Source organism: Silurus aristotelis (genome assembly GCF_946808225.1).
Source record: "Silurus aristotelis genome assembly, chromosome: 19".
In the NCBI taxonomy this organism is placed as follows: domain Eukaryota; kingdom Metazoa; phylum Chordata; class Actinopteri; order Siluriformes; family Siluridae; genus Silurus; species Silurus aristotelis.
Window position 1 is genome coordinate 19,421,309 of NC_139592.1, and position 22,878 is coordinate 19,444,186.

At 39.6% G+C, this 22,878-nt stretch overlaps 2 protein-coding genes across 3 annotated transcripts in view; one reads left to right on the forward strand and one right to left on the reverse strand.

Moving 5' to 3' along the window:
• The window catches only part of fmnl3 (formin-like 3), a 268,194-nt gene that overhangs the window by 127,070 nt on the left and 118,246 nt on the right, over positions 1-22,878 (forward strand). The gene's annotated exons all lie outside the window — the stretch shown is intronic.
• Positions 1-22,878, reverse strand: part of lrp1ab (low density lipoprotein receptor-related protein 1Ab) — a 122,939-nt gene that overhangs the window by 70,013 nt on the left and 30,048 nt on the right. For both annotated transcript variants that reach the window (XM_083570453.1, XM_083570454.1), the window contains 4 exons: positions 14,068-14,205; positions 4,865-4,984; positions 4,269-4,397; positions 3,849-4,103 (listed from right to left, as the gene is read on the reverse strand). In XM_083570453.1, the coding sequence (XP_083426579.1) occupies positions 3,849-4,103; positions 4,269-4,397; positions 4,865-4,984; positions 14,068-14,205 (642 nt within the window). The remainder of the gene's footprint in view (positions 1-3,848; positions 4,104-4,268; positions 4,398-4,864; positions 4,985-14,067; positions 14,206-22,878) is intronic.

Genomic DNA, 22,878 nt, shown 5'->3' on the forward strand with positions numbered 1-22,878 from the left:
ACCGATCGCAGCCTGCTATCCCGGAGGGTGAGGCAAGAATCCAACAGGGGGCTTCATTGTTGAAGTATATGCATGGGCTTTCTTGAACAGCTGGGCTTGCTAGACAAAGTGCCAGATGCATTCCGGTAAACAGAAACATGAATCATGCGATGAATAGCTAAATGCACCCAGCAGCTTGCGAAAAGCCACGAGGAGACGCGTTCTACAATCGCGGACAACGAGGCCTTCGTATTAAAAGGGCAGGACATGGCAATTAGACATGACTAAGACGACCAGTGGTTCTTACAACACATCAATCTGTCCTAACGCAATGTGTTCCCTTGAAAAGGCTGAACGGATAAACTCTAGTTCGTGCCTGATGGCCTACTCCTGTTTATTTTCACAGATGACCCTGGCCATAAGGGCACATCTGGACCGCTCATCTGCTCAGCATGCAACCATTATAAATCCCCTCCTCCGTGTAAAACTGGAGATCTCCAGCGAGCGAAACTACCTTTCCATTATGGTCCTTCAGGACAATGATCTATGCAATGATTCTATGCTACCCGTTTTGTCGTTTCCCAGGTAACTGACCCCTTGACACTCACTCAAGATCTCTTTTGCAACCCGAGTTCATGGAGGACCTCATTTTAATAACATTTCCCTGAATGTAAACTGAGGAACTGAGGTTGGAGATTTATGGCCCCAGTTAAGAGCCGAAGGGAAAGTGCATGTCTGGAATTCTTCTAGTATAACAAAACATCTGACACACATAAAGTAGACAATTCATCTCACAATTACAATCTCATAAAGTGGATGTTTTTACAGCATGTGGTGCTAAATAACAAAAAAACAAAAACATTTAAATACAAAATACTTTCCATATCTACCCTCTGAATCATGCATTATGGTATGCCTGGCATACCGTGATAATCGGCAACATCTGGTTCAAGAATGAGCCACCACAGAGCGAGTAGATTTTCCAAAGTCACACCACAGTGTGTTCATTAAAACAAATGAATTTGCCCAAAGCCCTCACATCTGCCTTCCGCATGCCTCCAGAGAGAGAGAGAGAGAGAGAGAGAGAGAGAGAGAGAGAGAGAGAGAGGTGTCCTCTAAAGCAGAGTGGAACATCAAACCCTCTCAAATCTGCTCCAGAAACACAGCTGAGGACCGTCAGTGGATCTGTAGCTTGGGGTTTAAAGCGAGTGTAGCCAAGCCTGGCTGGACCTTGAAGATGTTCCAAAAAAAACCCCGGAGCAAGACGTCTTTTCTTGTTGATCTGCATTCTTGTGTGATGTGGCAGACAGCTGAAGAGCTGCGAAGCTTGGGAGTCACGAAGACGTGCTATGAGAATGCTGGCCCAATCAAACAGAAATCACGCAAGCTCTAGTACATTATGAAAAAAAAAAAGCTTCTTTAAAAATACAAAAAATTTTAAATAAAAGCCTATTTTTTTTCCCCTCATTTTCCACCAGGTGGTCCTTCAAGAGCCTTCTGAAAGTCCATACCCCCAAAAAATTTGATCTCCACAAATCAAATCCAGAAAAAAACATGTAAAATACTGTAGCACCAATCAATATCATAAACCTGCTGTAGTTCACAGACTCCTGCTGTAGTTCACGTGCTCTAAATTATTATTATTTTTTTTTTTTTAAACACGACCATTACAGCTTCTGCAAAATCCACTGAAGTCATATGAGTGGCTTATCAAGAAAGGGGAGAGTTTAATGTTTTCAGAAACTTTCATAGAAGATCTGTTTGGGGGTTGCGGGTGGAAGAAATCGACAACGAGAACAGACTGTGTAAAGACTTCAACAGTTTACTTGTTGCTTCAAGTTCAAACCAGATGTTTCATCTGTTCAGACTCACTGGCATTGTTCGAAAATCGTAACACGGTCTGCCAGTACGAAATGAAACAGAACTGCTTTAAAAGTGTTGTTTGTTAGTTAATGCTGTGAAGAAATCATTAATGGTTCAAGACATTGGTTCAAAATGGCTGACACTAGACAGTTGCTTATCTGGTTCTTGGGAACCTAGAAACAACTTTACTGCAAATAGAGCCAGGACTGAACAGGTTCCAAACATGTGGAAGATCTTCTACAGTGCTGAACGTGAGCTGATGGAAGCCAGGCGTGATGATAGGAATGCTCTAAATGCAGTATTTAGGGACTAAGGATGAATGTGCTCGTAGATTATCCCTGCATGAATTTCTGGTCTCTCGCTCTGTGCATTTCTTAGCACTTGCCATCTGTGGATTGAAGGCGAAGATCCAGAAATGCCTCCAGTTATAGATGCTCTATTCCTTCACCATCAGACATGAACAACGACCATGGTCACTGAAAACAGTGCTTAGCGGTCAGTTCTGCATTCTGTAATTCATCTTTGCTGCATTGGTCAGGGTTCATCTCTATTCAATATGTATTGGCCTCCGGTTTAGAACAGATGCGCAGTAAAGTTGTAGTAATGTAGCTCCTCAGAATGAAACTTTCACCCGCACGTTGGTTCGGAGAGAAAATACATGATTATGTGGGCGTGTTGCTTCTGGAAACACACCGAAGACGCAACAGCAGCAGAATGCAGCATGCTGGCCACTATGATTTAGTACCATGTCAGCATGTGACTTTTTTTTTCTTTCACTCCATAGAGAACAGACCTGCTTGGCTGAGCACTTTTTCCCTCTACAAGTTTGTCTGTCATCTGAAGAGCAGATGAAGCAGGAGGCTTCCTGCTTGAGGGGCATTTCAATCTTAATGGGGATCGACTGTGTTCCAGTATAAAAAAAGAAAAAACTAATGTGTCCAAAAAGGGACCTAAATACCTTCTACATAAAAGGATTGGGTTTTAGAAATCGGCATAGGAAGCGTTTCATGACTCTTACAGACCAACTTTATCAACACACAGCATCTGATACTGTTTATATACAGTATGGTGGTGGAATCAGGGAATCTGCTGTCTTAGGGCTATTTAACTTGGGGCTGGTGTCAGAAAGGAAAGCTCTTAAACTTGTGTCCTCATTACAGTCACGTTAAAAGTAGACGTCTTTAAAATGAAACAGATACGACTTCTTAGTTTTAATCTGTATAATGCGTGTAGCCTGGTATTAATGAAGTCTTAAAGGTGCAGTTGTCACTATTTGGAATTTCTTGCTTGTAGAGAAAACATGGAAATTGTGTAGAACATGATGAAAAATAATTGTTTGAGGCTTAAACTCAAGGCTTTAACAATTGGCACAAGTGTATTAACTGACTAGATCCTGAGGAAGGAGCTTTCATTCATACTGGCATTTACTCAAGGTCTTGATAATTAGTACAAGTATATCAACTAGCTAGATCCTGGGGACGAATCTTTCATTAGCACAGGCGTTTACTTATGGTTTATATAATCAGCACAAGTGTATTAACTGGCTAAGAAATCCCTTTTGGATTTAAAAAACTGACTTCCATTTCGAAGAGCTTGATGTAGTTGAAACTCTTGAATGTCATTTTAAAAACAGTCTAGATCTTGGGGGTGAAGCTTTCAATAAAAATTAACTTAACATCTATGGCATGTGGCAGATGGCCTTATCCAGAGTGACTTATATTAACTGAGCAGCTTTGGAGTTAAGGGGGGCCCAGGAGTGGCAACCTGGTGTGTCTGTGATTTGAACTCATGACCAACGCCATAACCACTGAGCTACAAGCTCCCTATTAACATCTTAGCTGCATGTTTTCTGGCATCCAAAGCAGCTCTGTTAGTAGAAATACATCTATTCACCTCAGGGGGAACCCATAGGATTGGCAAAGAGTGGCCAATCATGGCAATTGGGTATTGGGAATGTGTCTAAAGATGACAAACAGTTCCTTAAGTGATCAGTGGAACACACTTACGATGCAGGCTCAAGGAGATGTTAATTGTTCTCTCTTCAGTGAACCCCTTGGCATTAGGAAACTTGGCACACTTGAGCATGGTGGCACTTGGCGCATCACCCACGTGGATCCAGCATACGGTTTCCTCAGCATAGATGAAGTCCATAGCGGTGGTCTTGCGTGTGCTTACAGAGATGGGGTTGGCGCCGTTCAGAGAGGTGGCCTGGATGTTCTGCGAGTTGGCGATGAGGAGGTACGGCGGACGATCCACAGGATCTGGAATTCAAGAACGTGCAATTGGATAAGCATGTTCAAGGTCCAAGCCAAGTCTTTTCAATCAATGTAATTATACAGTGCTAAGTAATGCTATCGGTGATCATGGGTTGATAAAATAACACTGAAAGAAGGTGAGTTTTTATATCCAGCTTTCTGCGCATGTACCATTCTTGGCTTTGCAAGAGCGGTTGTCCGGTTGAGGCAGGTAGCCCTCTACGCAGCTGCAGGTGTAGGAGCCTTCTGTGTTAGTGCAAGTCTGACTGCACGTGCCGTAGACTGCACACTCGTTAAAATCTGTCACGGAGAAAATACTGAGTTAGAGAGCGTGCATTGCAGAGTACAAACATGATATATCAGTGTAGACAACACTGCTGGGGCTATTAGGTAAAAAAAAAAAAAAAAAAAGAAATCTGGGAAAAAACTAATTTATCGTGCAGACACATAAGGGGAAGTGAGACTGCGTCGCCAAAATAATTCTGACGTAAAAATGAGAATATTCTTGATATGTTTTATTTAAAACCAAAAAAAAAAAAAAGAAGTTAGAACAAGCACATAGCATTTTGGTTTTATTGTCTATTCCTTTATAGTAAAAAAGCAAACAAAAAAACAAACAAACATAAAAACACAAGTGGGCATGGCCATTACAAAAAGAAATGGCAAAAAATTAAGCAAACAAATATTAAATAATAAAATGTCTGTGGAATTTTATTGGTTTAGTCAGTGAAGTAAGTGGATAGGTGCACATCTGGAAACCTGCGCACCTCTGCACATTTTGCCATCCTCTCCGACTTCAAAGCCGTTCCCGCAGTAACACTTGGGTCCAGAGGGGGTGACCGAGCAGCTGTCCTGACAGCCCATGGTGGTGCAGTTATCCACAAACTCTGTACCATAAAACAGAAGAAAGAATGCTATAAAAATCATCCTGCACCAGAAGGACATTTCCATAGAAAGATCATGTAAACATTATATACATTCTTTACAATTATTATTGATAGATTGTGATTCAATTATGACACAATCCATTTTAATCATGTATTATCGGCATCATCCTGAACAATTTTTGTAAAATTGCTTGCTTTCTAAATAATTATGAATTCGGTTTCTGACTACTGTGGAATAAATTTTTTGGTCCTTATTGGTATTAAATAAAATTAATTATGCAATAATTAACTTTTCAGAAAAAAAAAACAACAACAACAATTGGCTTGCATTTCAAAAACCTATGAAATAGGCTTTAAAATATGACCTTCAAATATGACAGTTTATATTTTTAGTTTCTATTTCATTTATTTCTATTTTTAATGGAATTACAAACTAAATTTAACTTGGAAGCAGTTAATTATTTTTTTTTCCCAGCAGAAGATTTTTTGTTTTTTTTTAACCGTTTTTAACTGTTTTTTAACGGATAGAGAAGGGAGCGCAGGACCAAAGCTAGTTTGCTAGATAGGTGCACAAATACAGCTAGTTTGCTATCTGAATGTAGAAATACATCTTGATTGCTAGTTCATTCAGAACCCTGAACCAAATGCTTTCCGATATTTCTGTCCTGACCACCCATGACACACTTTCACAATGCAAGAGAGATATAGATAGTCAGCTATTTTGTTAAAATCATAAACATAGCTAGTTTGCTAGTTAAGTGTGTGAAAACAGATATATGGTAAATTAATGATTTTAGCTAGCTTCCTATACAAGTGAAGGAATACTGCTATCAAAAATAAATAAAGTAACCAATTACTTTAAGTAACAAACTGGCAGTATGTCCAATTCTCCTCAGACATCTGCTTATTAACAAGATGTTTCCATCCACACAACTTGCAACGAGTGGATGTTTTTTGGTGTTGTTTTCCACACCATTTTGGAAAATAAAATCTATAGACCAGCATTTTCTAAACTAACCAATCTGGTAATAACAAAAATGTCCGACTGCATTAATCTGCAAGAGAACTCATGTTGCTAATAAAACAGTGGGGGGGACAGACATTAGACATAGCAGTTTCCAGTTCAATTCGATTTTTAATGGACGTTGCTACAAAAACAGATTTACAGAAATATATATATTTCAAATGTATAGTGCTAATGAGCAAGAAAGAGTAAAAACTCTCAAATGACAAGACACCTTATGAATGACTGGATTCAGAAAGGGAACCCATGAGTTTCTGTTGCTTCCCTTCTTTAATTGTATACTATATAGTCCAAAAATGGCGTTGTGTAAACTTCGCATCTAAGTACTTTATTATAGTCTTAAACCTGAAGTCCTTTTATATCAGACTGAATCTACTGTTCTGTTCATGAACTAAGACTTGAGCACAAAATTATTCTTAGCGGTTACAGTCTATCTGAGGAAGGCTAGAACAACCGCAGCCATGTGCTACTATCCAAAGTATATGCAAGAGTATCAGCAATAAATCTATTAGAGCTTGTAGACCTGGGGGGGGGGGGGGGGGGACCTTAAGTGTCTTACTCCATCTCACACTTACACCCACACACTGGGACAATAGGGGTCCTCATCATACAAAGGCCTTAGAGCTACAAAAGCTCTTTTGTTGTTGCGTGTGTGAAGCGAGGAGAATATGTAGCCAAACATTACAGCCCGTAGCGAATCAATTCCAGTCCCCCCCCGTGGTCCAAATCTTATCCTGTCCCATGTGTTTTCCTTCTCATCCTGGAATCCACACACACCAACCAACCCCTCTCCACCTAACACACACGCTATAAAAAGCGTGACGTGTCAATTGTACACAACTAAGGAGCACCGGACAGGCTCGCACAGCTGTCAACCATTCAGGAGGGAGGTTGCTAAACACATTTACCATGAAGCACTTGGTCTTCCAGGGTTTAAGGTTCAGGATTCCTCCATTAGTGTTTCTCTGTGGTAATTATTTTTTTCGCATTATGGAAAAAAAAAACACGCTCAAATCCAATTCTGGCACATCAGCACCTTTGTGACCCCCTGAAAGGCTATAATCAATGGGGGATTAATCTTTTTTTTAACACCTATTGATTAACACCTATAACCTAATCTCAGGAAATAGAATAATAATAAGATGTAGCTAGCAGGGTTATTTCAGGACAGATCTAAATAGCGGAAAGTGCATCTATGAAAATGCAGCTAACGACTTTTTTTTTTTTTCCCTCAGAGGATAAGACCAAAGAGGTGGATGATGGCGAAGATCAAAAGTGATTAACGGAGGTCTTCAAAAAACGCTTCGTACATCCATTGCTACTCCGGGTGACTCCGCGGGCTAATCGCTGAAAATTAGCACCTGAATCGTGATGAGCTCTTTTAGCCTTGCATTGAACACTTAAATCTGCAATCAGTCTGCTCATACGAGGAGCATGGGAAGCCCATTTTTTCTCAGCGCTAGTCAACAGCGAGTGTGTATACTACAATTTTGACATTTCTCATAGCTGACATTTCTCTCGGCATGCCTGCGCATGCAGTGTGTATTTGTGAGCATTGCTCCAAAAGAGAGTGAAAAGAAAGAAAAACTATTAGGATGTGTACAGGTGTGTGTGTGTGTGTGTGTGTGTGTGTGTGTGTGTGTGTGTGTGCGGAAGGCGGTAGTAGACTCGCAGCTCTCAAAATAAATACATACGGTATCCTGCATTAAGTAATCAGTGAGTAATCAGTCTCCACATAAGACATGTTCATAACAAAAGGATTGAACAGTGCTCTGAAGGAAAATTGGCGAATTATGCAATTAAGAAGAAAAATGGAAAACCTACTGAAACCAAGTAACAGTTCGAACTCCTTCCCCATTTAGCAGAAATGTTAATATACCCTTAAAGGGCCCCGAAATGCTGATGGTTAATTTTTTGCTGAAATAGCTAACTTTTAACTTCCTTATTTCCCAGATGAAAGAATTGCAAATGTATCAACGCCACAAATGTTTTAACATATAAGTCATATAAGTGCCTGACGACGTGTTTTATAAAAGAGATGTACCTCAAGCAGGATAGTAGGCTAGCTAGCAATTTATTTATTTTTTTGGTGAAATTTCCTAAAGCAATTGTTTGAGAGCTACATAACAGCAAGCTACTTACAGTTGTAGACTTGATGGTCATTCATGAACGATTTTGTTCATTTCGAACGAGTCTTTAACATGACTCATAAGAACGAGTAGTGTAAAAGAGTGATTCGTTCATTTTTGACTGGAAGTACAGAAATTAAAGTTTACCTTCTGACAATTACTCTGTCCGTGTCGTTAGCTCTTTTATCACCTGATGCCCATAGACGCTACACAATACAATAGATTGGCTTTTTTGTTTCAAATCTTGACATTGTTACAACGACCCAAAAAAAAAACCCAGAAAGAACTAATAACACTGACCAGAAGATATGCGAGGTGATTCTGTATATCATAATTTGTCCTTAGATGCATTGTCATATTTTTATTATTGTAACTATAGTCAAAGATCATGCATGATGATGTGTTGGGGAACTGCTTATCGAAAATGTTTAATTGTATATTATTTCTGGTGTGTGTGTGTGTGTGTGTGTGTGTGTGTGTGTGTGTCTGTGAGATATTAGAATGTTCCGGTGCACTGAAAATGATTGAGATTCAGACGGCCCTTATAATGGCCTTCAGGCACCCTGATTACTGCACAAGATCATGTCTAAAGTCTCTCTACAGCAGATGCGCTTATGATCATTTCACATGACACTAATTACATACAGCTTAATTGTATTCAACTATTTAAGTGACTTCTGATGGTAACCGATTTGAGGTATTCGCAGTGACGTGGGGTGAATACAAATGCAAGCACGTTAAGTTGTTTTTGGTAACCCGATTTTTCTTCAATTTCAATGTGTTGATATTTTGTGCAGATTCATTATAGAGAATGCCAATAAAATCTGTGCTAATGTAACACTAGGACATGATTGAGGGGGTGAATACTTTTGCAAGACATTATGAATGCAGAAACGGGTAAAAATGACAACAATCTCTAACAAGTACCAAGCCTGTTCCAGAGACTGTTGCCAAATCAATAAACGTGCCATTATTCCTGCTCTCAGAGAGAACGGGGTGTTGGGGGGGGGGGGGAACGCACCAAGCATAAGCAAGCTCATCCATCACTGCTGTACAAATATTGGGCTTTACTATCGTACAGATTGCACGAGCCGTTGCCAGATTGATATCCTGTCGCCAGAGCTGTGAGCTGTTCTCGGATAAATTAGGAGAACTCCGTATTGCTATCGAGCTTCGTTTAAAAGCGCTAATCACTCTGCCGTAGCGTAGCGGCGATATTTGCCTTTATTTGTGTGCCATTTCGGCTCGGTGAAGGCATGCTAAACGTGAGCAAACAAATACCACCAGCAGCTATTCCCACGCATACAAAACCATCCAGCATGTACATACATGCACGCGTGATGCGATCTGTTTTAACGTCCTGGAGAGACGCTCGAGTAAATCGTACAGCCTTGGGCAGTGTCTGAAAAAGCTTAATAGCACACAATACATACGCAGCGAGAAAACCTAGCATGACATTATTTATCTTGGACCGTAGAAGGTCTGTAAAAATGCTTCACAATAGTGAATAGTAGTGAAATAGTGCAGCTATAGTGAATTTTGTGCTTATTTAGTTTTATTTGTTCGCCTGTTACAATGCCGATACAAACCCCCCCCACAACCCCTACCAAAAGCAGGGCTTTGGTAACATTTAGAGCTTTTAAATCCAATCCATAGCCATCTTAGTGGGGACCAAAGTGGACCTGAACCAAGTATTCACAACCCCACTAGTAATGAATCTACATTTAATAGTCCATAATACAAAGTGGGACCAAAAAAAAAATAATATACTTTACAAATTTGTTCACAAATAACAATCATATAATTTGCTAGAAGGTCAAAGTATAGTATTTGCCAATCCCCTTGCTGTGAAACCATTCCAAAGCCAAGAGAAGTCATTTATAGATTAACTGGAGGTGAGTATAATTTGTATGATCTCAATACAAATACTCCTGTTCTTGTAAGCGCTCATTCGAGACCACACTTAAACAAACAGCATCACCAATTCCCAAAAGTTCTCGCAAACACAATCGTGGACAAAGTCAGGAAAAGTAACAAACAAACGGGTTTGTGTATAACGAAAATTAGAATTTCATCACTTCATGGTAAAGGTGGTGTTGGACAGAGAAGCAACCAAGAGACCACATGATACTACACCAGTCATAAAGTTCACTTCTGGTCCGATTAGACCAGGAAACACATGCTTGCACAATATTTATATACACATAAACAACCTCTGATTCAAACCAATCCAGACTTTTGACCTGAACTTGTTTTGATAACTCTTTGTAATGTTAGCTATGTTCTCTGATGAAAGCTGGGACATCCCAGGTATTCAGAAACATTTAAATAAACACAGGTCGACTTCATTCAACTAATTATGATACTTTCGTTTGCAAATGGATGCAATTTTTATTTTATTTCAGCAAATACTGTTTTCTTCCACACGCTTCCTCCAGCACAATGGATAGATTTGTCTGATATTTACATTAACAGATTAAAATGTTAATGCTGCTGTTAGTTGTACATCAGGTTTAAAAAAAAAAAAAAACAGTTGAACCTGTTAGGGGGGTTGGGGGTGGGGGGTGGAAATCCTAATGAATCGTTACAAGTTGCAGAGAATTTGCTTGCTGTTTTTGATTTGATTAAAAACGTATACAACTGACAGTTACGTCTAATCAAACGTGTTTGCTAGTGTATTGGGGGGGCATGGGGGTCGTTCAAAAATGTCAAAATAGGGGTCTCCTGGGAAAAAGAAAAAGGTTGGGAAACACGGCACTAAAGCATACACTACATGGACAAAGGTTTCTAAACAACCTGAACAGACGGTTCGACCTTTCGATGGCGATAGTGATACAACAAAATTGTAAAAATTTTTATTCTCCATCCAATTCCCAATCTCCACTCTTCCGGGAAGATGCTCCACTAGATTTTGGAGGTTGCTTCTAGAAATTTGTGCTCATTCATTACATCCAAACTAATGTTTACAGTGTTTATTTTTTGTTTTTAGATGGCCAAATTCATGCGCACAACCTTTTGTACCGTACTCACCAGCGCTACAGTGCTTGCTGTGTTTTGAAAATTACTGTGTCTACTGACTGCTTGTCATGTTGTCTTTTGTTTTTTGTTGCACTAAATGTTGCACATGAGCACTTTGTGTTGCTAGTTTATAGTTCTGTGTTCCATTTGTTCATTTATGTTGTTTGATGTAGCACTTCATCCTGGGGAAAACATCTCATTTCATGGTGTACTGAACTGTATATGGTTGATATGACAAAGAGAACTTGACTTGGGTGGTAGCTAATTCAGGTACTGCTGTAGGTGAGGAGGCCTGAGGTGCAGTCAGTATTCCAAATCATCCCAAAGATGTTCAGTAAGGTTGTGCTCAGAGCTCTATAGCTGGCCACTTAAGATATTCTACTCTCAACCTTAGTTAAAATGAAGGGAAAATGAAAGACAATTACAGACATTTTATACAAAAGTGTGTGCCTCCAACTTTGAGGTAACAGTACACTGTATGTGTTCTTTCCCCAGAATACTTTTATTCAGTCAACTTTTTCTGAAATCAAACTTCTGGATTGGATTAGGAACATAGAGTATAAATCTGGTGTAACCAATCTTTATATAGCTTTACAGGGGATACTAACACCAGCCTGATTCCTGTCCCCCATCTATAAACATCTCAGTACATTTAAGATTTACTGGTGGGAAGATTTATTGGGCAGTGAAAACGCTCCAGCCTTTCGCGCCTCCCTATTCTCTCCACTCACTCTCACTGTCAGCAACTGGCCCTGATTACTCACACCTGAGTAACCACAGAAGAAGCGCCTTGCATAACCCTACCTTTTTTTTTCCCCCTTCACTAAAACGCTTGATTTTCCCGTAAATCCAGATGCGCAAAACAGAGCCAAGAGGAAACGCTTCTTTCAAACATGCACAGGCGAATGTGTTTCAGAGTTAGGTCTTAACGGTGATACCGGGGAGTGTTTACCGCAAAAGGTCAAAGGCCCGTGAGCTAGCGGTTGCACGGCTGTGTATCTACCGGCCTTTAACGGCGTCGAAGACACACAAAACAAGAATCCCTCGCGCATAAACACATCTGTAATGGAATACTCCGGAAAGCATTCGGGTCACACAACGGAACACAATGTAACATGCTGTCGAGGAACAAACATCCGTAATTCATCTCGGAGCAGGAACAGCTGTTATTCCGCTCATTAATACTCAGAGCGAAAAAGTCTATAAGTCGAGTTCGAAGTCTCTTTAAATATTTGCTCTGCATTTCTTTGCATTGCCTGTTCAATTGGCAGAGCACCGTGATCCAGGAGGTGGGTGGCTGAACCAGAATAGCGCAGGACTTTGGACGCAAACATGAGCTTCGAGCAGGAGAGAACACACACATGGCGTGGGTGAAAACTTCGAACACAACGAGGCATTACAAGGTGCTTTTTTTAAATGTGTATATGATGATAGAAACGAATGCCCACATGAATCTTTCAAATCTTTAACATCCCTGTCATATTAAAAAAAAAAATAATAATAAAAAAAATAAATATATATATTTTATTTATATATCTATATATTACACACACACACACACACACACACACACACACACACTATATACACACACACACACACACACACACACACACACACACACACACACACACACACACACACACACGAGTGCCTGTCAAAAATGTGGAAACCAATAATCTTATCATTTTTAAAATACATACACATTCCTTTTGTTTATATGCAAACAAATATATAGATGTACAGATGATCAACATTATTTTCATTGAAAAATCCTGCCTCAACATGAATTCTGCACACTCTTGGCACCTGGACAGTTTCTCCAAACATTCAGCTGGAATATTTTGCCTTGCCTCTTGTAAACTGGCCAAAGGAGTTCTTTACTATTTTTTTTCGATTTCCTATTATCCTTGCGATTTGGTTTATCCCTGAGCAGCTCAATAAGATTTAGGTGCGGTGACTGGACAGGGCATTCCATAAAATATATAATCCAATAACAGTCCAGGTGACTAAATAACACTTTCACATGCTTTGGGTCATCGTCTTGTTGTATGGCGACGTGAGCCAACGAGCCGCAGTCCAGATTGAATTGCATGGTGTTGACGTACGGAATGGTAGCCATGTTGGTTCGGTTTTCCTTTCACCTGGTGTAAGTCTCTAACATTTCCTGCTCCGAAATAACCCTAAACCATTAAGAGTCTACCTCCATGTTTGACTGTGGATGTGAGGCAGTCTGGTAACATCATCTCTCCTGTTCTTGGTCTTACATAAGTTCTTTTGTTAAGCCAAAAATGTCAAATCTGTCCTCCAGTCATTCACAGTCTAATGTTTGTGTTTTTGCCTTTTATTGAGTTTGTTGTAAATAGACAAAGGAACATGCATTTAAACTGATTTATATTTTGATAGTGTAGATATAAAAAATTTCATAAAAAAAAGGAAGGATAATCAGTTATCTCAAAAAACGGCAAAATGACATCACAGAATCTATATTACACTGTAACTTCTATCCCTAATAGCTACAGTGGTGTGAAAAACACCACACAGGGCCATGTGGTTTTTCACACATGGGCCATGTGGTTTTTCACACATGGGCCATGTAGTTTTTCACACAGGGGCCATGAAGTTTTGGATTTTGGTTTTTCCTCAATAATAAAAACCTTTATTTATAAACCGCATGTTGTGTTCACTTATCTTTGTTATCTTTCACTAATATTTAAATTAGTTTGATGATCTGAAACATTAAAGTGTGACAAACGTGCAAAAGAATAAGAAAATCATATAATCCTTGGACAGAGGGGGAAATGCCATAATAATACCCAAATATCAAGGTCATTTTAAAATAAAAAGAGAAGCGATATGTGTGTGTGTGTGTGTGTGTGTGTGTGTTGTGGTGAAAAAGTGAAAATGGTTACCTAGACATCGATGGCCTTCATCACGTCCATCCGCGCAGTCCGAGATGCCGTTACACACCTTGCTCAGGTGAATACACACGTCTGTACCCCGACATTCAAATTCGTTGGGTGGGCACTGGGACACGTGGCTTTGATGGCCTGTTAACACACACACACACACACACACACACACACACACACACACTTAGCCTTACACATAATGTTGATGAATTCTCAATTAGATTCTAAGAAGAATGAACCCCACATTTTAATTCTCCTTTGCAACACTGAGCTTTTATTGAACAAAGAACGAGTCTCCAGTTCCAGTGCACTTTATCGTCTCCAAACAAAAAACAAGAGCTTTGTGCTTTCTGACTTGTTTTTTTTTCCCAGTGTGAGAGTGAAGAAGAACGTCTAAATGGAAATGCAAGCACTCGCTTGGCAGAGAAGCGTTTTTTTATTGTGTGTGTGTGTGTGTGTGTGTGTGACCGTGTGGTGTCGTGAGTCACGCTTTTCTAAAAGCACACACTCTCGCACTCACCACTTCACAATGTGTGTGAGGTAAAGTGGCAGAAGGTGAGTGTGTTTTGAGCGGACACGAGAAATAAAGACGGTGAATGGAAGATCGTTTAGTGGGTGTACGTGAGGTGTGGTCCGAAATAACGGAGTAAAGACTTGTTGATGAGAGTCACTTTCACGGATGATTCAGAATCTCGACCCCGGTGCGTCAGCAAACACGAACGTGCAACATCCATTTAGCATTTTAATTTCCTCTGGTTTACACAGGAGCGAGAGAGAGAGCGAGAGAGAGAGAGCGCGATCTCAGAAACTGACATGCGGAAAATTAACATTGCAAATCTTAAAATGGAACTAAAATTCTGTTGCATCAATCATCTGCGCTAAAACTTTATTTATTTTTTTTTATTATTTGTAAAATAGCTTAGATCACAATGCTAAATATCTTGTGATTTTACAATCACTCAAACCATGAATGAATCAGTAAATTAATCCATCGGTGAATCAAAAGGTTAGTAAATAAAATATTTAAAAAATTTAAATTTAATTTATTTTTTAATTCATTTAATGATAAGTCAAATAAATAAAATCTATAATAATTAAAAAAACCAATTTAAAAAAGGTGATTAATTAATGAATCAATCAAAAGCTGCACCAATGGCTAACAACAAGCATCCAAAATAACCATAAACTATACAATTTTTACATTGATAAATCCTGAGGAAACGCAGAAAAAAAATTCTCTTTGCATTTGGTTTTATTAAATTTTTTTATTTATTTATTTAAAAAAAAAAAAAAAAAGGATTTTTAACTGTTTATCCGGGGGGGGTTTTTTGTTTGTTTTTAATATGTATGTTTCTGAATTACAAAAAGAAAAACTATATATAAAATCGAATTAAAAAAATTACCCTGCTTTGGACACATTGCAGGAATTAACCATCAATTTTAAGCTCCTGTTGTCACCTACATCCATGTTTACTTTAGTTTTTCGACCACATCAGTATTTATTGATTGAAATTTACGCAACCTGGCAAAATCCTCCTCTTATCTAATACTTACGACTGGCAGAACACGACCTGGTGCAACAACCTCCGAGTTTTCCAAACCGCCCCCGAGTGTTCCCAGAATTGAGCGCCAAGCAAAACATCTAACTGCGAGAAAAATGCAGCGGGATAACAAGGCGCTATTGTGGAGGTTTTTTTTCCCCCTCCTTCGTATTGATAGGGCTAACAATATCAAATGATGTACTTGGGGCCAGAGTAAGCACAGAGAGGTTCTGATCTTGGTAAAGCCGATGGTTCTGCCTGGATCGTCCCTGAGCGCCCACGCTGCGAGAAAAAACTGTTTTCCTTGGCTGTGTTTTTGTCATTTTCTTCCTTCTCTTTCTCTGTTTCTCTCATAACAGCTGCTGACCTATTTAAGTAAAATCACAAGAAAGAGGGAGTGAAAAAGCTTCACCTCCTGCACAGGAAAGGGCTTTGCAATACACGTGCCAAAAAGAACGAGAGAGCGCGCTGCATCATTTACGGAAAATAAGTGAATGGTTAAAAGTAACAAGTATATGTGTGTGTGTGTCCCATTATTTACTTTATACTTTGGACCATCACTTGCTACACTATGAAACGGCTTTTGACTCGTCTCGACTTTGGATCTCAGATTTCAGTTCTTGTCTGACAACCTTCTGCTTAGTACATCAACGACATGTGTTTCTGCTCAACACGGATTAGTGATTATTTGCAATAATGTGAGCTACGTTACACTCCTCAGTAACGTGCGTTACTATTTGCTCAACACTGAAAATTTCACAGAAGATCCCATACTTGATGTTTGATGTAACCTTGATCTGAAGAATCTGTATGTGCATTCATTTATACACTGGGTTGCTTTCTCTTCTAAAAACACAAACAAACAGCCTGGGGTGAAACTGTACCAAATACTCAACTTACCATAAAAGACTACAGCCAAACTAACCATCAAGAAAAACTACTATCAGGGATACCTGATTTGCATTTTTCCGTTACTTGAACTAGAAGATCCGAACCTGATCAAACATGACATGGGAGGCTGGAAAGATCTTGATTGGCCTGCTATCGCGCTCTAATCTCAACCCTGCTGAACACCTTTGTGATCAATGTTATTATGCACTCCAGGCTTCCTCACCATACCTACATTAGAAATTTACTTTTCTGATTTGTGCTGAATGAGCACAAATCTCCACAAGCACACTCCAGAATTTAGTGGAACATCTTTCCAGGAGAGTGGAGGATATAATAACAACAAATGGAGACTAAATGTGGAACAGGATTCTTAAAAAGCACACACAAATCTTACAGTCAGGTGTCCACAGAATTTTGTCCCTACATCTTCTATCCTACAGCCATAAAACGTGTGTGTAAGAGAGACAGTGAATCTACCCCTGCTTTGTGTATATTATGCTTTTATCTGAATGATAGAATAATTTATGGGATGGATTCTCACCCTCTGGCAGCTCTATAACTCAATCTGGTTACGTCAATAGAACCACTTTGAAGTGAATTGAGAAAGAAAAGAAAGAATGAAAGGAAAGGGGAAAAAAAAAAAAAAAAAAAGCAACGATTTTCATTGCAAAAGCCTGAGAACGTTGGCTCAGGGTTATTAAACACACTTTTGATTTCCGATAACTGGTTCCTCTGCCTGACTTCGTTTGATCATGAATGTTCCTGTGCCAAAAGCCTCAAGATCCATGCAGGTGCTGGGAAAGAGAGCAGAGGAGTCGGATCCCGAACTTGATCGGTTTCTATAAATAAAATGCGCAGCAAAGCAGAACACGCCTTAGTTATTATAAATGAATAAATTTAAAATCTACCCCCCCCCACTACATTTTGAGATCCTTCTCGAAGATGCCACACACAAGGAAATGGAATGCCACTTTTTCAACATTGCAATCAATCATATTCCAAGTGGTGGACAAAATATACCTACTAGAATAAAAAAAATTATTATATCCTACTTATATATTACTCTACTCCCACTTAAAGAACAAAAAAAGATGATGGACTTCTAATCTGAAGGTAATGAGTTCAAATCCCAGCACCAAGCTTCACAATGTTGGGGGCTTGATTAATACCCTTCCCCCTCAACTGCTCAGTTGTAAATAGCTCTGGATAAACGAGTCTGCTACATGCCATAAATGTGAATGTAAATGTAGGAGAACTATATTTGAATCATATATGCGGTTTAGCGTTCCTTTCTCCTGCACATCACACCTTTCTCTTTTAACAGAAACACAGTGAAAGAACCCACACCCTACACTAAGGGTTTAGGGTGGTGGTCTTGCCACAGCTTCTGATTTACAACACAATTTATGTCTTCCCCATAAAATAGCTATGAACATACCGAATTGTGGTGAATCGGAAGCTGTGGTAAACTTTCTGAAATTACCCATTCAAACGTAGCGAATATGTAAATATTCTGATGGTACTTATACGCTAAATGAAAAAAATGTGTGGAGCCTGATCATGAGATTCATTTGTGCTTTTTGAAAAATCGCATTCCACATTCAGACCCAATTTGCTCTTATAATAACATCCACTCTTCTGGGCAGATGTTCCACTAAACTTTGGTTGTGAAGATTTGTGCTCATTCAGCCATAAGGCCATAAAAGTAGCGCAAAGTCAGGTGGGGTGAGGAGGCCTGGGGTGCAGTCAGCATTCCATTTTATCCCAGAGGTGTTCAATAGGGTTGATGTCAGAGATCTATAGCAGGCCACTCAAGATCTTCCACTCCAATCTATATAAAGCATATCTTTATGAAGCTGGTTTTGTGAACAGAAGCATGGTCATGCTGGAACAGCTTTGGGTCTACTAGTTCAAGTAAAAGGGAAATGTGATGCTTCTGCATTCTAAGACGTCCAATACAAGACCTGTGCCTCCAACATTGTGGTAACAGTTTAAGAAAAAGCTACGTATGGCTTGAAAAATCAGGTGTCCCAATATTTTTCCCATATAGTATACTTAAAAAGAAGATGCAACACTTTTTGAACATGAACAAGAAATTGTTTACATGCAGCAGAGTAAACGGCACTTGCATCCGTATGTCACATTTCATCAATTTGTTTACAGAAAATCTGCTTTCTCCCGCTAATGACGGCGGAGAATTCGTGGTACACACATGTTCCGAAAAAGTAATGATTTAGCAATCATCAAAAAACACACACGCTTAGGTCCTGAACAAGAGCACGACTGACATTCACAGGAACTGTGACATAGTTTCAAGACCACCTTCTAAAAGGAAAGTCTGGGTTTCTTTACTGCAATTTACTTCCTGTTTCCAGTGACAGCTTGCAAATGACCTCTGTTACTAAACAGCCAGTCATTCGAATGCAGAGAAAAATCATTAGAAGCATCAGGGTGGACAAATCAGGCCCTCTGGACAAGTTCTATGTTCTGGTGGAACCTTTTAGGGCTTAAAATGTGGTAAAAGTAATGTAATACAGGGTCAGCTAGTAAGCTAGCAAAGTAACAAAACAACAACAAAACACTTTAGACACCCCAGGCATAACATGGACCCAAAAGGCAACGTACAACATTTCATCCAACCTCGGAGGTCTAGCTGAACCCTCAATAACAATGGCTTTGCAGATTTAGGAGAATCGGTATGCAAGACCAAATCTCTGTTTGTGCCTGTGTGAGGTTCTGCTTCTCTTTGTTTTTCCAACCCTCTCCCCACCTCTGTGTGTGTGTGTGTGTGTGTGTGTGTGTGTGTGTGTGTGTGTGTGTGTGTGCGGCTGCTGGCGGTGAGACAGGGAAAGCACGGCCCAGATCCAGCTCTTCAAGCACAACAAACTCATCTCTCAAGCCCCCACACACCCTCCTCCTTTCTTCCCTCCATCCTTCCAGCTCTGCTCAATCACGACCGCTCCAGAACGTTCTAGAAACACTACGTGGTCTCGTTGTGCGTAGAAACGGTGGGCACCGCGCACAAACTGATACTGCGGCGTGAACGTAGAATGCGTAATAAACGTTAAACTAAAGGGAAAACGCTAAGTAGTGGGAACAGATAAAGGAAAAGAAATAAGGAGTAAAATAAAGAACAACGCAAACGGAGTAGAAAGAAGCAAAGGAGGAATAAAGCGACTGGGATTATGAATTTTTCTTTAGGAAGATGCAGCTCTACCTTTGCCATGTAATTCTATATTTCGTGTGGCTCTCAGGACACGCCTCGGTTTCCATAGTGTTGTGATGAACGTAGCAGCGGGGGTGCAGAGAGAATGAGTTCGAGAAACAGTTTAGCGAGGAGAAATCGATCTACATATAAAATAGTGTGCACAAATTATAATCGCTTTCGAAATAATAGAAGTATAGCGCATCTACTAATAATTATATATAAATAAACCTTTTTTTTTTTATAGATGCAAATATGTAAAAAAAACGATGCTTTGTGGTACAAATGGCAACTTGTATACGATGCACAATTATTTAATCGATGCATTACATCGTTAACTTTCATGCTAATGCGAATTGGTGATCTTTGTACATATATACATATATATACACACACACACACTCAGAGATCTGAGAACAAAGGGAGGAAGTCGTTGTTTAAGCGTTAACACCAGTATACTCGCCCGGTGACCGTGTGTTTCCTTCCTTATTGGTCACGAACACCTACACACACACGCCCCAAAAGAACAGAGTAGGATGCAGAGAGAGAAAAAGGTGACACGATGAACATTAGTCCACAGCTCACGTCTCTTGGGGCAAGACATCAGATGTTTACTGCAGCCCTCGCTGCTCACTAACTCCCTGCTTCGGCCTCATGTGTAGTGTTTTGGACAGCCGCTTATTTCTCCGCGTGCCTTGTGATCTCCAGGAAGAGCCTTTTGTTACGCTGCACCTCTGAGATGATGTGTAATCACAATAAAGCCCAGCGCGATTGAATTATATGGGCGGAACCCCATCATTTCGGCTAACGTCCCACCGAAAGGCATAAAGGAGACGGGAAGTGCACTCAAGAAGAACATTTACTTTGGGGCGATAAATAGAGATAACGGCCACTCTGTTCCGTAATAACTAGGTAATGCGCTGTGTCATTTAGCAAAGCGGTTGACTCCGGATTAAGCAGTCAGCAGGCTAGCAATGGTGCTCCAGGTTGAGACACTGTTCTGCTTCAAGTACAAGGGTTTATTCCATTGAAAAAAATTTTCACAACATGATAACCTTGTCATAAAAAAGAAGTAGAGGATTACGCATCATGGTACAAATAGACGATTTAAAAACAATCTGGCTTAGAGGCAAAATAAAATCAATGACCCTGCATGGTTATTAGTGGTTTGAGTATTTCAGGTTAAGGCATTGGACTGTGGATCATGAGTTTAAATCCCAGCCACACCAAGCTACCATGGCTGGGCCCCTGAGCAAGGCCCTTAATAAGGGTAAGTGGTAGGAATAATGGTTTTGCCAAATGCTTTGCCAAATGCCGCTTAGCCAAATGCTATAAATGTAAAAGTAATGTATTTTTAAAAATCCTGTATTTAACCATCTCTAGAATTTACAGCAAATGGTGAACAACAGTTCTGCACGGGTAACAATGGAAGCCAAAGCAGAATAGACACGAAGGCAATGGCAACCCAAAAACCATCACACTTTACATCCATGGTGAGCTGCAAAGCATCTAATATTGCAAACACTATCGAATTTTCGGGTGAATTATCTACAAGTCATCCACACCTTCACCCATTCTGCTCCTGAACAGAAATCTGAGGCTACATCTGGACCTGAATAGAAAAAATGTGTAGAAATATATGAGGAGGTAGTGTTTCCAAAGCATTACTCCACTTTGCTCTTTCCTTGGTATCCCTGCTATGACTCTATTGTTCTAATTTCATCTAATTAAAAAAGAAAATGTCTTCCAATCTCTCTCCACTCTTGGTATGCGAACAAAGAAAGACCCCCGTTTGAAAACGACACAGGGTTCCCATAATGCAGCACAACGTGACGATGCTTAATTCCTAGTTTCCTAATTCAGTCTCGCTTGAAGTTCACAATAGATCAAAACACGGGTGAAGGTGGGCTGCTGAGACAAAGATGTGAGCGAAGAGGACAATAAGAGCGGAGGAGTGTTTTGTTCACAGGCACGTGCGGAGGCACGCGGGTGAGCATAGTTGCTGGGGGGGGGGTAGTTGGGAGACCACCACGGAGAGGTATATCACCTAAAGAATAGCTGTAATTGTATTACTGTAATGTTCTGACAATGTAACTGATGGAGAAAGTGGGGGGCTATAAGTAGTTCTGAACGCTCCTTATTGTGGTTCAGCCAGCCTCTTGAGTTCTTCCCTACAATTTCTGGGTGCCTTTTGTATAAATATCTGCTTTATTCTGGTGAGACAGAGTTACCAGAGTTACCGTGCTCTCACAAACCAGATTTCTACCAGTATAGTAGATTTCATTATAAAATGAGGAAAGGAATAAAACCATTTAGATTAATTATGCATTAAAGGAAGCTTTCAACAACTATCAATAATGAGATTCTGTTAAGGTTTTTTTAAAGAAGTAACTATACCTGACCCTGAAAAAAAGCCAAGGGTTAAGATCCTAAATCTCACAGATGGATGGATGGATGGATGGATGGATGGATGGATGGATGGATGGATGGATGGATGGATGGATGGATGGATGGATGGATGGATGGATGGATGGATGGATTGATGGATGGAAGAAAGAAAGAAAGAAAGAAAGAAAGAAAGAAAGAAAGAAAGAAAGAAAGAAAGAAAGAAAGAAAGAAAGAAAGAAAGAAAGAAAGAAAGAAAGAAAGAAAGAAAGAGAGCGGATGGATGAAAAAAAGAAAGAAAGAGAGAGCGGATGGATGAAAAAAAGAAAGTAAGAGAGAGCGGATGGATGAAAAAAAGAAAGAAAGAGAGAGCGGATGGATGAAAAAAAGAAAGAAAGAGAGCGGATGGATGAAAAAAAGAAAGAAAGAGAGCGGATGGATGAAAAAAAGAAAGAAAGAGAGCGGATGGATGAAAAAAAGAAAGAAAGAGAGCGGATGGATGAAAGAAAGAAAGAAAGAAAGAAAGAAAGAAAGAAAGAAAGAAAGAAAGAAAGAAAGAAAGAAAGAAAGAAAGAAAGAAAGAAAGAAAGAAAGAAAGAAAGAAAGAAAGAGCGGATGGATGAAAAAAGAAAGAAAGAGAGCGGATGGATGAAAGAAAGAAAGAAAGAAAGAAAGAAAGAAAGAAAGAAAGAAAGAAAGAAAGAAAGAAAGAAAGAAAGAAAGAAAGAAAGAAAGAAAGAAAGAAAGAAAGAAAGAAAGAAAAAGAAAGAAGGATGAAAAAAAGAAAGA